Consider the following 14,147-nt stretch of genomic DNA (forward strand, 5'->3'; position numbering starts at 1 on the left):
AAAGATATCAAATATGAAATAACAAAATTTTGTCGGCGGGTGAACCCAATAATAATTCAAATTGAAATAGTGGCCCCGATACAATTGATTCCTTTTGAGATTACTATTATTGTTTTTGTTCGTCTGTTCTGTTCTTGTCTTTTCTTTTTATCATATGCTTCTCTCTTTTGTGCGGTAGTATTTTTCTTATTTATGAAGGTGTTATAAAAAAACTAGAATTTTATTGTATCGAAGAAATTTAAATAAGGGCAAAATTTTATATCCGTATGAGAAGATAACACTGATAGCAAGAGAGGATGTGTTATTAGAAGAAGAAGGAATGGTGTCTTTACAATCGATCGAAACGATCGTTTATATAGAAGAGAAATTCACTGTGCAAATAGTGCAGCGGGCCCCATATCTTTTATATTTTTCAACGTTTGCGGCTAATCTTTCATAACACTCCCCCTTGGGAACCGGTGTCACTATCCACCCTCGCTTAACGTCTATGTTGCCTCGTTAAAAACCTTTCCAGGAAAAACCCAATGGGAAAAACCATAGTAAGGTAAAAAAGAGTACAACTACGTAAGCTCCCCCTCGAATGAACAGTTATAGATCCTTCTGATGGCGCATCCCAATGTTATGGATGTGTTTTCTGAATACCGAGGTAGGGAGTGATTTTGTGAAGAGGTCGGCTGCATTGTCGCATGATCGAACATATCTTACTTCAATCTCTTTATTCTTCTCGAGCTCTTGAGTGTATGAGAAGAACTTCGGAGGTATATGTTTGGTTCTATCGCTTTTGATATATCCTTCCTTCGTTTGAGCAACACATGCAGCGTTATCTTCATATAGAATAGTTGGCTCCGTATTTTCGTCAATCCCACTGCTTGAACAGATGTGTCGGCTTATTGATCTTAGCCATACACATTCTCTACTTGCTTCATGGAGTGCAATGATCTCAGCGTGATTTGAAGAAGTAGCAACAAGTGTCTGCTTCTGAGAACGCCAAGATATGGCGGTGCCTCCAATTGTAAAAACATATCCTGTCTGGGATCGAGCTTTGTGTGGATCTGACAAATAACCTGCATCTGCAAAACCAATCATTTGACCTTTTGAACTTTGAGGATAAAACAAGCCTAAACCAGTTGTTCCTTGAAGATAACGAAAGACATGTTTGATCCCATTCCAATGTCTTCGGGTTGGAGATGAGCTGAATCTTGCCAAAAGATTCACAGCAAATGATATATCAGGCCGTGTACATTTTGCAAGGTACATCAGCGCTCCAATTGCACTTAGATATGGTACTTCCGGACCAAGTATCTCTTCTTTCTCCTCAGGTGGTCGAAATGGATCGCTTTCAATATTAAGTGACCTAACGACCATCGGGGTGCTAAGAGGAGTTGATTTATCCATGTTAAATCGTTTCAACACTCTTTTAGTGTATGTGGATTGATGCACAAATATACCATTTTGTGAATGTTCTATTTGTAGGCCAAGACAATACTGTGTCTGTCCTAGATCTTTCATCTCAAATTCTCCTTTGAGATAGTCTGATGCCTTTTGTATTTCCTTTTGAGTTCCGATAATGTTAAGATCATCAACATATACCGCGATTATTACAAATCCGGATATTGTTTTCTTGATGAAAACACATGGGCATATAGGATCATTCACATATCCTTCTTTTGTTAAATGATCACTGAGACGATTATACCACATACGTCCAGATTGCTTTAACCCATATAATGATCTTTGCAATTTTATTGCACATAACTCTTTAGGTTTGGAACTTAATGCTTCTGGCATTTTAAATCCATCAGGAACTTTCATGTAGATATCAGTATCTAATGATCCATATAGATAAGCTGTAACAACATCCATGAGACGCATCTCTAGATTTTTATCAGCTGCTAGACTCATCAGGAATCTAAATGTAATGGCATCCATAACTGGAGAATACGTTTCTTCATAATCGATTCCAGGTCTTTGAGAAAAACCTTGAGCCACTAGACGAGCTTTGTATCTCGTAATCTCATTTTTCTCATTTCGCTTTCGAACGAAAACCCATTTGTACCCAACTGGTCTCACATCTGCAGGTGTGAGCACAATAGATCCAAATACTTCTCGTTTATTAAGCGAATCAAGTTCAGCTTGTATTGCATTTTTCCATTGTTCCCAATCATGTCTCTTTTGACATTCATAGACAGATTTTGGTTCTGGATCATCGATTTCTTCATTTATTTCATTTGACACAATATATGAGAAAGCATCATCAAGGTCATTTTGTTCATTTCTATTCCATATCCTTTTATTATGGATGTAATTAATAGAAATCTCATGATTATCTTTCGATTCATGATGCTCTGATTCATGATGCTCTGATTCATCAGAATCCTTATCATTTATTTCCTCCAAAATATTTTCTGCTATTTTAGGTGCATCATATATTTCAGCTTTCTTCTGTTTTCTAGGATTCTTATCCTTAGAACCAACAGGTCTACCACGCTTCAGGCGTGTTTTTGGCTCTCGTGTGTCATCCTCCTTTTCTTGTTCATTTGGCATTTTGATACGAGCAGGAGCATTTGCAGCTGGTATATGAGATTTAGTTACCGTCTTGGTATCTACAAATGCATCAGGTAGCTGGTTAGCTATACTCTGTAAATGCATAATTCGTCGAACTCCTAGTTCTGACTCTTTAGTAGGAGGATCAAGATATAACAATGATGGTACACTCCATTTTATATCACTTCCAACATTTTTGTTTTCTCCCCCTAGAACTGGGAATACATTTTCGTCAAAATGACAATCAGCAAAACGTGCTGTAAAGACGTCACCAGTCTGTGGTTCTAGGTATCTTAGAATTGATGGGGAATCAAAACCAACATATATTCCCAATCTTCTTTGTGGTCCCATCTTTGTACGTTGTGGTGGTGCTACAGGCACATATACCGCACAACCAAAGATTCTAAAGTGGGAAATGTTTGGTTCTCGACCAAACGCTAACTGTAGTGGGGAATACTTATGGTATGCACTCGGTCTGATCCGAATGAGTGCTTCTGCATGCAAAATGGCATGTCCCCATACAGAGGTTGGAAGTTTTGATCTCATGATCAATGGTCTTGCAATCAATTGCAGACGCTTAATTAAAGATTCAGCCAAACCATTTTGCGTATGAACATGAGCAACCGAAAGTTCAACTTCAATTCCCATTACCATACAATAGTCATTGAATGCTTGGGATGTGAATTCACCAGCGTTGTCTAGTCTAACTCCTTTAATAGTATAATCAGGAAACTGTGCTCGCAGTTTGATTATCTGAGTTAGAAATCTCGCAAATGCCACATTTCGAGATGATAATAGACAAACGTGTGACCATCTACTGGATGCGTCAATTAATACCATAAAATAGTGGAATGGTCCACAAGGTGGGTGTATAGGTCCACATATATCGCCTTGAATTCTTTCAAGGAACTTTGGTGATTCTTTATCGATTTTGGTTGGCGATGGCCTTACGATCAATTTTCCTAGAGAACATGCAACACATGTCATTTTATTCCCTTGAGAAATCTCCTGGATTTTCAGTGGATGACCATGTGAACTTTCTATGATTTTACGCATCATTGTAGTGCCTGGATGGCCAAGGCGATCATGCCATAATGTGAACTCTTCTGGGTTCTGTTTTACTAAAAGATTTGATTCGATCTCATCGATATAAGTATGATGTAGTCCCGAAGGAAGTTCTGGAAACTTTTCTAATATGTGTTTTCTGCCACATTTCTCAGAAGTTACATACATGTATTTCTTTCCATCCTCAGTTGCGGACTGAGTATCATATCCGTGAAGATATATGTCTTTAAAACTCAACAAATTCCTTTTAGAACTTGGAGAATATAAAGCATTATTTATGGAAAATTTTGTTCCATTCGGTAAAGTAAAGTTTGCTTTACCAGTTCCTTCAATCACGTCTGCAGGACCTGATATTGTATTGACGACAATTCTTGTCGGTTTTATATTAGAGAAATATCTCTTTTGTCTCAGAATAGTGTGCGTTGTTCCACTATCTGGTATGCATATTTCACGAATCCGTTTCTTGGATTTTGCTCCATTAGCATTATGATCCATTTCTGAAATTGTCATAAATATAAAAGGAAACATAAAATTCATTCATATAAGGAAAAACACAATAATTATACATTAAGGTGATGTTAAAACATCATTATTTGTTTAAAACAGGAAATGTAATTATACATGGTAATAATGAAAACTATTCAATACTCTTATCATAGGCATTTCGATTCTCTTCAGGAGTAATCTAGTCCAGCTCATTAGCGAAGTCGGAGGATTCAAGGTATGAGGTCCCTTCAAAATTTTCCGTGAGGTTCACCTCTTTAGCCTTTCCTTTCGTGGACTCTTAATATAACTTACAGAGATGTGAAGGAGTACGACAGGTACGGGACCAATGTCCTTTACAACCACATCTGTAACATACTGTCTCACGCTTCTGGGTGGTATCCTCTTGAGTTTCTTTACCCTTGGAAACTTGCCCGGGTCTAACCCACTTATTAGATCCCCTCCATTTGGGATTGTAAGTTTTTCCACGTTTGTTGTTGAAACGGCGGCCATGACCTCGATTGGCATGGTTTCTTCTTTCCGAATTTTCTATCGCCGTAGCATTCACTTCAGGGAATGCTTTGGCTCCCGTAGGCCGGGAATTGTGGTTTTTGATTAAGAGCTCATTGTTCTTTTCAGCTAACATGAGCGCAACCATCAATTCAGAAAATCTCGTGTACCCGCATTTTCTGTAAATTTCGGGTAAGAAGTGAAGCTGTTTGTGGAAAGTGATGTATGTTTTATTCATCATTTCTGCCTCAGAGACAGGATTACCACAATACTTCAGGAGTGCAACTATCCGCAGGACAGCGGAATTGTAATCCTCAACCTTTTGAAAATCTTGGAACCTCAGATTTTTCCACTCTTCTAGAGCGTGAGGAAGGTTGATTTGTCTCTGGTTATCAAACCTTTCTTTTAAAGTTTGCCACAGTTCAGCTGGGTCCTCGACGTTTGCATAGTCGTGCGTTAGACTTTCATCTAAATGCTTCTTCAGGAAGATTATCGCTTCGGCTATATGTTCGGGTGGTGATTTGTTACCGATTACAATTGTTTCGGTTATCTTTTTCATCACCAGATATGGTTTCACGTTTGTGACCCACCCGACGTAATTTTCGCCAGTTATTTTCAGGGCCGGGAACTGGAGTTTCTCGATGTTTGCCATTTGTAATTCTAAAACACAAAATAATAATTTTATTAGAACTTCATAATTAAAAACCGTTTACATTAATCATACAAGCAATTACAAGGAGAAGCGATGTAAAGAAAATTAAATCGATATTCATCTTAAATTCACTCGGAGTAAATTCTCCAACGAATAAAGCATAAATAGAAACACAAATAAAAATGGCACATAAAAACAAAAGTGCGCGAATCATCTTTCTTGAAATGAAAAATCGGAGGAGAGCGATTTGAAATTTTTTGAGAGAAGATGAAATGTTTTGGATGATGAAATGGAGTGAAAATGAGTTGTTTTTATAGATGAAAAACACTGTTCATAACCGTTGGAGAAAGGGGAAATTTTTGAAAAAAATTCTTTGTGACCGTTGGGGTTAAATCGAGTGCACCAAAAATCAGTCCGAAAATATCGTATTAAACGGTCAATCAAATCTATAAAATTTCATAAAAGTAAAAAATTATGACAATAAAATATTTATGTTATGACAACAAATCATGCGACGGCTCAGCCGATCAATGCAGAGTAATAAATAAATTATACGGCGGCTCGGCCGACCAATTAATAATAAACATAATATAAGGCGGCTCAGCCGACCATTAAATTAATTAAATTACTAATAAATAATATAGGCGGTATTCCGACCATTATAATGTGATATAAATAATAGTAGAGGCGGTATACCGACCATTATAACAGGGTATAAATGATACAAATAAATTTTACTGAATCGCAGAGTGATCGTGCTGATAACGTGTTATAAAAAAACTAGAATTTTATTGTATCGAAGAAATTTAAATAAGGGCAAAATTTTATACCCGTATGAGAAGATAACACTGATAGCAAGAGAGGATGTGTTATTAGAAGAAGAAGGAATGGTGTCTTTACAATCGATCGAAACGATCGTTTATATAGAAGAGAAATTCACTGTGCAAATAGTGCAGCGGGCCCCATATCTTTTATATTTTTCAACGTTTGCGGCTAATCTTTCATAACAGAAGGCCATTTTTAATTATCTGTGGGAACAAGAAGTAGGACCGTAAATTTGTCATGTCAGAACGATAATATTGTGAAATGGAGCATATAGAGTCGTAGAGAGGAAGGCGTTTTTTTTCATGCGGGGTCGAGATATTTTTAGGGTTTGATTTAGTCTTGTTGTTAATTAGTTAATTACAATCACAAAAATATTATCCATCTCTTTAGATTTTTTTAAAATATATATAATAAATTAAAATTAAAAATTTAGATAGTATAAGTACAAATATAAATATCTTTGATATTTTCTAGTTGTATTCACTGATGACAGTCATAATTCATATTTATAAGACTTTTAACCAAAAAATTTGTAGACCTTTTTTCTTAATCCCTAATATGCATATAGTACATACATATGAATCTAACAAATTCATTTTTTAAATTTCAGTATTAATTTTTGACAAAAGAAAAAGTATATCCATTAAATTTATAACTTTCATCTAAATAAAATAAAATAAATAAATTTACATGTTATTATTTATTATATAAACCAAGGATTTTATATTTCAGTATGAGAATATATTTTTAATATTTATAATTATATAAAATGTTAATATATTATTAAATAATTCATGTATCTATTTTCAACTAGTAATAATTATCCCGTAAATATATTCGTTTTAACTAATGCGTTAGTATTATATGAATTTATTAACAACGAATAAAACCGTAACTATCCATATCTGTAAAATCTTACATCTGCACTCGCAACTGCTGCGTTTAAACCAATTAAATCATACAAAGAATCATATTAATTCTACCGGCACAAAGTATTTTGATTTATCTTTTATACTTTCTAAATTTTAGTGAAACTAAAAATACATTATCAAAACAAAGATAACATTATATATCATCTTTATCAAACAAAAATCACAAGTTGGAAATTTAAGAATGAAATATTGCTGTTTATTGAAATGTGAAACTCTATTTTATTTCTATGTTAAAAGAACCTAAATAAGTAATTAACTATGTCTATGTTGGATTTTAACTATTACCAATTGATATAAGTAGTCATCTGGTACAGACCAGTCCTCCCCTAGCGACACCAGGCCGATGGTGTTTTCTAGATGGCTTATGGAAAGATAAAGACTTATTTTCAGGGCAAGGCTGGTATAATACTTTACCGGAGTTTGATAGTCTATTAGGGGCAAGGAATGTAAGGGCATGTCTTTCACTCCTTCATTCGGAGGTAGAGGCATTGATTTGGGCAATTGAATGTATGAAGAATTTAAGACAGTTTCAGGTAACGTTTGCAACGGATTGTTCTCAATTGGTCAAGATGGTTTCGGAACGAGAAGAATGACCAGCATTTGAAAGCTATCTGGAAGACATCAAGCTTCTCAAAGGAAGTTTCCTCAACTCAGACATCGTCCATGTACCTCGGACAGCGAACCTTCAGGCGGATAGCTTAGCACGCAGTGCTAGGAAAAAACCGTCTTTTGTCGTTCACATGGATGCGGAGTTACCGATCTGGTTTACAGAGTCAACATGAGTCTGTAAATGCTGTAAAAAAATTACTTTCATAAAGTTAGGCGAGTTTTTAATACCTTGTGACATTCTTCTATCCACGTAAGTAAATTTAGTTTTTCATTTTAGGATTCATCATCTATATATATGACCCACCAATGCATTATTCAAGGCACAACAACATGAGCTTGCTTTGGGTCACAGGATTGTGTGTTACAGCCCTAGTGGTTGTGAGGATTAGCAGTTGGTGGTACCGATGGTCAAACCCCAAGTCTAATGGCAAGTTACCTCCGGGATCAATGGGCTTCCCCATAATCGGAGAGACGTTTGATTTTTTTAAGCCGCATGGATTCTACGAGATCTCCCCGTTTCTCAAGAAGAAGATGTTAAGGTCAGGTTTCAATCATTTATATATGTGTATATGATATTTCATTTCCTTAGAGATGAAATCTTGTATGTTTGTGTGTTGTGTGAGTGTTTCAGGTATGGACCTTTGTTTCGGACTAGCATTCTTGGTGTAAACACTGTGATTTCTACAGATATGGATGTGAACTTGGATATTTTAGGACACGAGAACGAGTATTTTTATTTAAGTTATCCAGATGGTTTAGTGAAGCCATTGGGAAAAGAAAGCATGTTCTTGAAGACGGGAAACATCCACAAGCACATCAAAAAAATCTGTATGCGTCTTTTGGGCTCCGAGAATTTGAAGCGGAAGATAATAAAAGATATGGATCACGTGTCATGCGAGCATCTTAGTTTGAAAGTTGGCCAAGGAAGATTCGACCTCAGGGACCTAGCTTCAAGTGTATTCTTTCTTTCTTTCTTTATTTGTTTGTTGTCGTCAACTAATATCAACGGGCTTTTAAGCAATTTAGTAAAGATTTTGATAAACAATTTGTCTTTATAATTTGGGCCTAAATTATATCTTAAATTTTGGGGGTTATATGTCAATGTTTTATTTGTCTATGTTCATAACCGGTTTTGGCTATGATCTTGATGTTAATGTTGTTGCGTGCTAATGTGTCACTCTAATTCCTGTTTTGTTTTTTTTTGTAGTTGATAACAGAACTCTTGACACCAAAAGTGATAAGTGGTCTCAAACCAGAGACTCAATCAATGCTTATGGAAAGCTTCAAAGCCTTCAGTTTTGATTGGTTTCGGACATCCTACATTCTCTCTGCGGGGAGGGGTCTCTACAACACCCTTTGGGTAAGATTTATATTTTTTGATGCTTTTCTCGGGGAATAACACAAACGTGATTTCTATTTACAATAATATAATATTGCATACAGGCATGCAGACAGGGGATGAAGTTGATAAAGGATGTTTACACGAGGAGAATAACGTCAAGAGAGAAGTACAATGACTTCCTTGAGACAGCATTAGAAGAGTTAGAGAAAGAAGGAAGCTCAGTGAACGAAGATGTGGTTGTAAGCCTCATCTTCACTCTTTCCGGTATCACTCAAGATACCACCTCTAAGGCCATTTGCATGGTTGTGAAATTCATATCGGAAAACCCAAAAGTTCTTGTAGAGTTGAAGGTACGTAGTAACATATGCATATTAACGGTGAAGCTAGTAAATTTTGCATCTAACCGAGTTATTTGTCAAATGTGGCCTCATTTCAAATCTAATATAAGGCCTAAATTTAATGCTTTGTTGGTCTAATGCAAGAGCCGGCCTGGTGATAGTAGTCTAGTAGTTATGTTCCTATTAAATCAGCGCAGAAAGGTTTCCACTCATTGGCCAATGTAATGTAATTTGACAGAGAGAGCATGCGGCAATCCTTGCGAACAGAGAACATAAAGAAGGCGGAGTTACTTGGGAAGAATTCAGACACAAGATGACTTTCACCAACATGGTAAGTTGATAACGTCACTTTGGTTTCATAAGGCCATATTGTACAGTATATTATCAGTTTATCACATTCACATGGTGTGTTTTTTGTTTACACTCTCTAGGTTATACATGAGTCGCTTCGAATGACAAATTTGGCCCCTATAATGTTTAGAAAAGTGGTGAAAGATGTGGAAATAAAAGGCAAGTATAGTATTGTACTAGTTTTACTATTATAAATTAACAAACAAAAAATAGTGTACTAATAATTATGAAATAATGTGGTACTAGTAATTAATTGTATACAAAAGCTGGACATGATGATTAGTTGTTATTTGGCTTATACTTTTTATTTGTTTCATATTCTCCTTGTACTTGACATTCAAGTTATAAGTCTACAATTTTTATTACTTAGAAAAACGAATCAAATATCTAAATATTTGTCACATTACTTGCTCTATTATTTTATTCGTTCAAAATATATATATTACTTCTTGATAAATATTTGTTAGTCGTTAAAATGTTTTTTTGTATTGCATTGCAATTTTGTTTTTTTAAATATTGGATTAATAAGCAAAGTCCACTTATAAAAGGTAATAAAGCCTACACAAGAGAAAAACATCCATTAAATCTCAAATCTTACAAGTAAAGTGTCTATCCCTAGTATACATATAGATTTTTCTTAAAAAGTTTGTTTTTTGCTAACAGATTTTTTTGGTCCCAACAGGATATACGATTCCAGCAGGTTGGATAGTGATGGTTATACCTTCGGTGGTTCATTTTGATCCTGAAATCTATGATAATCCATTTGAGTTTAATCCGTGGAGATGGGAGGTATTAACAGTTACTCTTAGAGGTGTTCAATCCGGATATCGGTTCGGTTTAGGTTCGGTTTTTTCGGTTTTCGGTATTTCGGTTAGTAAAATATAACTACCATTCTAAATCCATATTTACTTCGGTTCGGTTTATATACCTTCGGTTTTCGGTTTATTCGGTTTTATACCAAAAAACATAATTATTTAGTTTGAAGTCATATTATATGAATTTTAGAGTCATATTGTCAACACAGTCATTTATTAAAAATATATTACATGTTCAAATAAATGAACAAACAAAGTAAAAATGCTTCTACCATCAAATAAAATAATCAAACCTATAACTAAAATCAAAGCTTCAAATTTTGAAAATAAAAATATGAAACAAAACAGAAACATGAAAGAAAATTTTTTCCACACTTCCATATTTAGTGTTCATTAAAGTCATGCTTTTTCAATCGAACACGAAACTCTGCTTGTTTATAGATAAGAAAAAAGTTGTGAAAATTTTTCATTAATTATTGTCCATCAAATTTATAATCTTCATATTAATTTAGTGAAGACTAAACTAAAGCAAAAAGATCAAAAAAGATTTAGAAAATAAGATGTCTGAATTGCGATGTACTGTTATTTAATTATAGTTCAAGTGTTTTACAAATTAAGGCTTTTTATTACTATAAAATTATGGTAATAGTTATTAACACAAATTTAACTTATGTAACAAATAGATTTTCATGTATTGTTATAAAATATATACATATTTACATGTTTCTACTTTTAATCGGTTTTGTTCGGTTTATTCGGTTTAATCGATTATATACCAAACCATATCCAAATCCTACGGTTTTTATAAAATTATAACCATTCGGTTTATATGGTATATACCAAAACCAAACCATATTGTCTATTTCGATTCGGTTCGGTTCGGTTCGGTACGGTTCGGTTTTACCATATTGAATAGCCCTAGTTACTAGCTCTAGTCTATGTAAAAATACCATATATTATATTTATATTTTTCAAATCCTAAAGTTTTAATATATGATATTCTAGAATATATCTCTATACGCCCTGATGATAAATATGATGGATAGGGGAAGGAGTTGCGGTCTGGGTCTAAAACGTTCATGGTGTTTGGAGCAGGAGCCAGACAGTGCGCTGGTTCAGAGTATGCAAGGCTTCAGATTTCACTGTTCATTCATCATCTTGTCACCACTTACGATTTCTCCTTATCCAAAGACTGCGAGGTGATTCGGGTACCAGGTGCTCTCTTCCCCAATGGCATCTCTATGAACATCTCCAAGCGTTCCAAGTGACTTGATCGGATCACATCAATCATACCATCTATCTTTCTTTTCTTCCATCTTATCAATAGCCTTTTCTATATAATGTGTAAGAATATTTGATATAAATCAGATACATTACAAATATAGTATAATATCGTTACAAAATATAAAGATATCAACTATAAAATTGATATAATGTAAAACAAGATAGTTCCCATCGGTTTCGTACGGTGCAAGTCATAATCTATAAGCAACATCAACATTTATTGGTAAGACCAAAATCACAAAATCTAGAAAAAAGAGAAGAACAAAAATGCGTTGTGTTGGTCACATTACAACCACTGCGTCTTCTGTTTGTGTTAAGGAGAAGAAATGTTTGTGTTCCAACTCCACCATCTGCCCTCCTTCTCCATCAAACCTGCATCTTCGGAAACTTCACATTTTCCAGAATAAACCATCAGACCATAGTAGCAAGTAATAAGAGCCAAAAGCATGCAGGGACAAGTCATATATATAAAGAAACCATATAGAGCTAGATAGTTTTACCTTCCATCGATGCCTACAAGTAGAACTGTGTTCTCTGGTCCAAAACCTACAATGAACTTGGTTGAAACCGGCAACGAGAACTGAGCAAACGACCGTTCATTGCCATAAGAATACATTGGCAATATCCCTGCATTAATGTTTAAGAAAATATAAGGTCAAAAAAGTATATAATATTCTTCAAACGAGCACTCTTGATGATCAGTTTTACCTCTCATTAACGACAATGATGAAGCGTGATCGATGTCTTTTGGTGAACTAAGAATGTCAGGTCTCAGATGAAACACATGGAGAGTCCCTTTCTCACTTGACGCAGCCACCCATTTCATATTAGAAGAGATTGCAACGCTATAGATCTCTGTTCTCTCCATCCCTCTCCGAAACTACACAATGGAAACCAAAACATATATGATCATGACAATCCTGAACAAAGCCGAATAAAACATTGGCTTCTAGCCCCCAAATTTTTTGAACTCCAAATTTGCAACAAAAAAGAATTATTGAAATATTTACTAAATAGCTTTCGGCCCTAAAATCTCAGGGCTGAGGCCGCCTGCATATATGACATTAGCCGAAAACCACATAACTATAACATAAGGCCATAAGGGTTAATAGTTAGTTACCTCTTGTAAGAGAGTACCATCAAGGGAGTTAAAGATCCTGATCAGTGTTCCTTTGGTGCTAGCAGTAGCTAGCAAACTTCCATCAAGAGTCAAACTCATGCAAGCAACATCAGAATCATGTGCTTTGATGACTTTAACTATATTCCTTTTCAAGTCACGGACCTGAACTTGCCCCGGGTGTAATCCGGGGCAAGCCAGGACAGCTTTCGCCTCAGCTTGAGAGACGCAACAGAGCCCTCTTGGATTCACAGCAGTTTCGATAATAGACTGAACCTTGAGGTTGGTGAAATTGTAGACATAGACACTTCTTTCAAGGACAACCATAATGTGTTTTCTCCTCAGTTTCACCGCCACAACTTGTGATTTAAAACCGAGCTCGCAGAAACAGCTGTTTGTGTGATCATTCCAGATGAAGACTTTATTGGGAGGATACTCCGAGTTGCTGTAACCGTTGCCGACAAGAGCGAAGAGGTTTGAGAGGAAGAGCATCTCCACGATTTTAAAGCCGGATTTGTGTGTTTCGCGGCTGATGCTTTCTTTGATTGGGTTGCAGCTGTATACATTGAAGCCACGTTCTGTTCCGACAATGAAACCGCTCCAGTCCTGGTTCCAGGACACTGATAATACCTTTGTGTCACCCTTGGCGGCTTCATCTATTGGTGTATCGCAAGTTTTAGATTTTAAGAACGATCCTATTCCACGGACTGTGGAGAACGATCCTATTCCACGGACTGTGGAGAATATCATCGAACTCATTCCTTCTTCTTTTTTCAACCGAAACTGCAGAAGTAAACAATCAAAGCGTTTCAACTTTAAAGCAATCTAAACCCTAGGTAAACCCTAGCTTCCGTAAAGCTCAAGTAAATAAAATTAGGGCAATCGCTGACAGAAGCTAATCAATTAAACAACTAATGAAGTCATAAAAAGATCCAGAAGAAAGAATATGTAGATGAATAGCACAAAATACAAAGGAAGAGATTATTAAAGAGAAGAGCATTACTTGCAAATCACAACGCGTTGATGTATGAGAAGGGATTTGATCAGGAACAAAGGTTTTTTATAGGGCAGTCTGTTATTGTGTGTTTGAGCTTCTCCGTGTTAATCAAATTAACAATAGGAGTAGGATTAGGAAGAAAAGACGAGATCATCTAGAGTTGTAAACTTTCTCAACGACGTCGTTAAGTAGTCTATAAATATTTTGACCATAGTCTTAAGAAAGTCAACCCATAGATTTGGTACGATTTAAATGTCACACAACCAGTTTACTGGTCACACTA

The 14,147-nt window shown here is 35.5% G+C and overlaps 2 protein-coding genes across 2 annotated transcripts; one reads left to right on the plus strand and one right to left on the minus strand.

Moving 5' to 3' along the window:
• The first annotated feature begins 7,911 nt into the window (after positions 1-7,911).
• Positions 7,912-11,848, plus strand: LOC106385172 (cytochrome P450 708A2). Its single transcript, XM_048751809.1, has 8 exons — positions 7,912-8,159; positions 8,252-8,576; positions 8,828-8,980; positions 9,064-9,312; positions 9,539-9,631; positions 9,732-9,810; positions 10,334-10,440; positions 11,513-11,848. Exons 1-8 carry the CDS (start codon positions 7,927-7,929, stop codon positions 11,732-11,734), a joined length of 1,461 nt encoding a protein of 486 aa, XP_048607766.1. The 5' UTR covers positions 7,912-7,926; the 3' UTR covers positions 11,735-11,848.
• LOC106387241 (autophagy-related protein 18e) lies at positions 11,623-14,125 on the minus strand. The gene is made up of 5 exons (XM_013827060.3): positions 13,871-14,125; positions 12,871-13,650; positions 12,459-12,630; positions 12,251-12,377; positions 11,623-12,137 (listed from the first exon to the last, which is right to left on the minus strand). Exons 2-5 carry the CDS (start codon positions 13,624-13,626, stop codon positions 12,032-12,034), a joined length of 1,161 nt encoding a protein of 386 aa, XP_013682514.2. The 5' UTR covers positions 13,627-13,650; positions 13,871-14,125; the 3' UTR covers positions 11,623-12,031.
• Between the last annotated feature and the right edge of the window lie 22 nt (positions 14,126-14,147).

This window comes from Brassica napus, chromosome C3 (assembly GCF_020379485.1).
Source record: "Brassica napus cultivar Da-Ae chromosome C3, Da-Ae, whole genome shotgun sequence".
NCBI classification, from domain to species: domain Eukaryota; kingdom Viridiplantae; phylum Streptophyta; class Magnoliopsida; order Brassicales; family Brassicaceae; genus Brassica; species Brassica napus.

What these genes read in the sequence shown, in the direction of transcription:
- LOC106385172 (XM_048751809.1), top strand. Translation starts at nt 7,927, where the DNA reads ATGCATTATTCAAGGCACAACAACATGAGCTTGCTTTGGGTCACAGGA. An exon ending in GTCTCTACAACACCCTTTGG is followed by an intron (nt 8,981 to 9,063) that starts GTAAGATTTATA and finishes TATTGCATACAG; the next exon opens with GCATGCAGACAGGGGATGAA. An exon ending in AGATGACTTTCACCAACATG is followed by an intron (nt 9,632 to 9,731) that starts GTAAGTTGATAA and finishes TACACTCTCTAG; the next exon opens with GTTATACATGAGTCGCTTCG.
- LOC106387241 (XM_013827060.3), bottom strand. Translation starts at nt 13,626, where the DNA reads ATGAGTTCGATGATATTCTCCACAGTCCGTGGAATAGGATCGTTCTCC. An exon ending in ATGGTACTCTCTTACAAGAG is followed by an intron (nt 12,631 to 12,870) that starts GTAACTAACTAT and finishes TCCATTGTGTAG; the next exon opens with TTTCGGAGAGGGATGGAGAG. An exon ending in ATCATTGTCGTTAATGAGAG is followed by an intron (nt 12,378 to 12,458) that starts GTAAAACTGATC and finishes ACATTAATGCAG; the next exon opens with GGATATTGCCAATGTATTCT.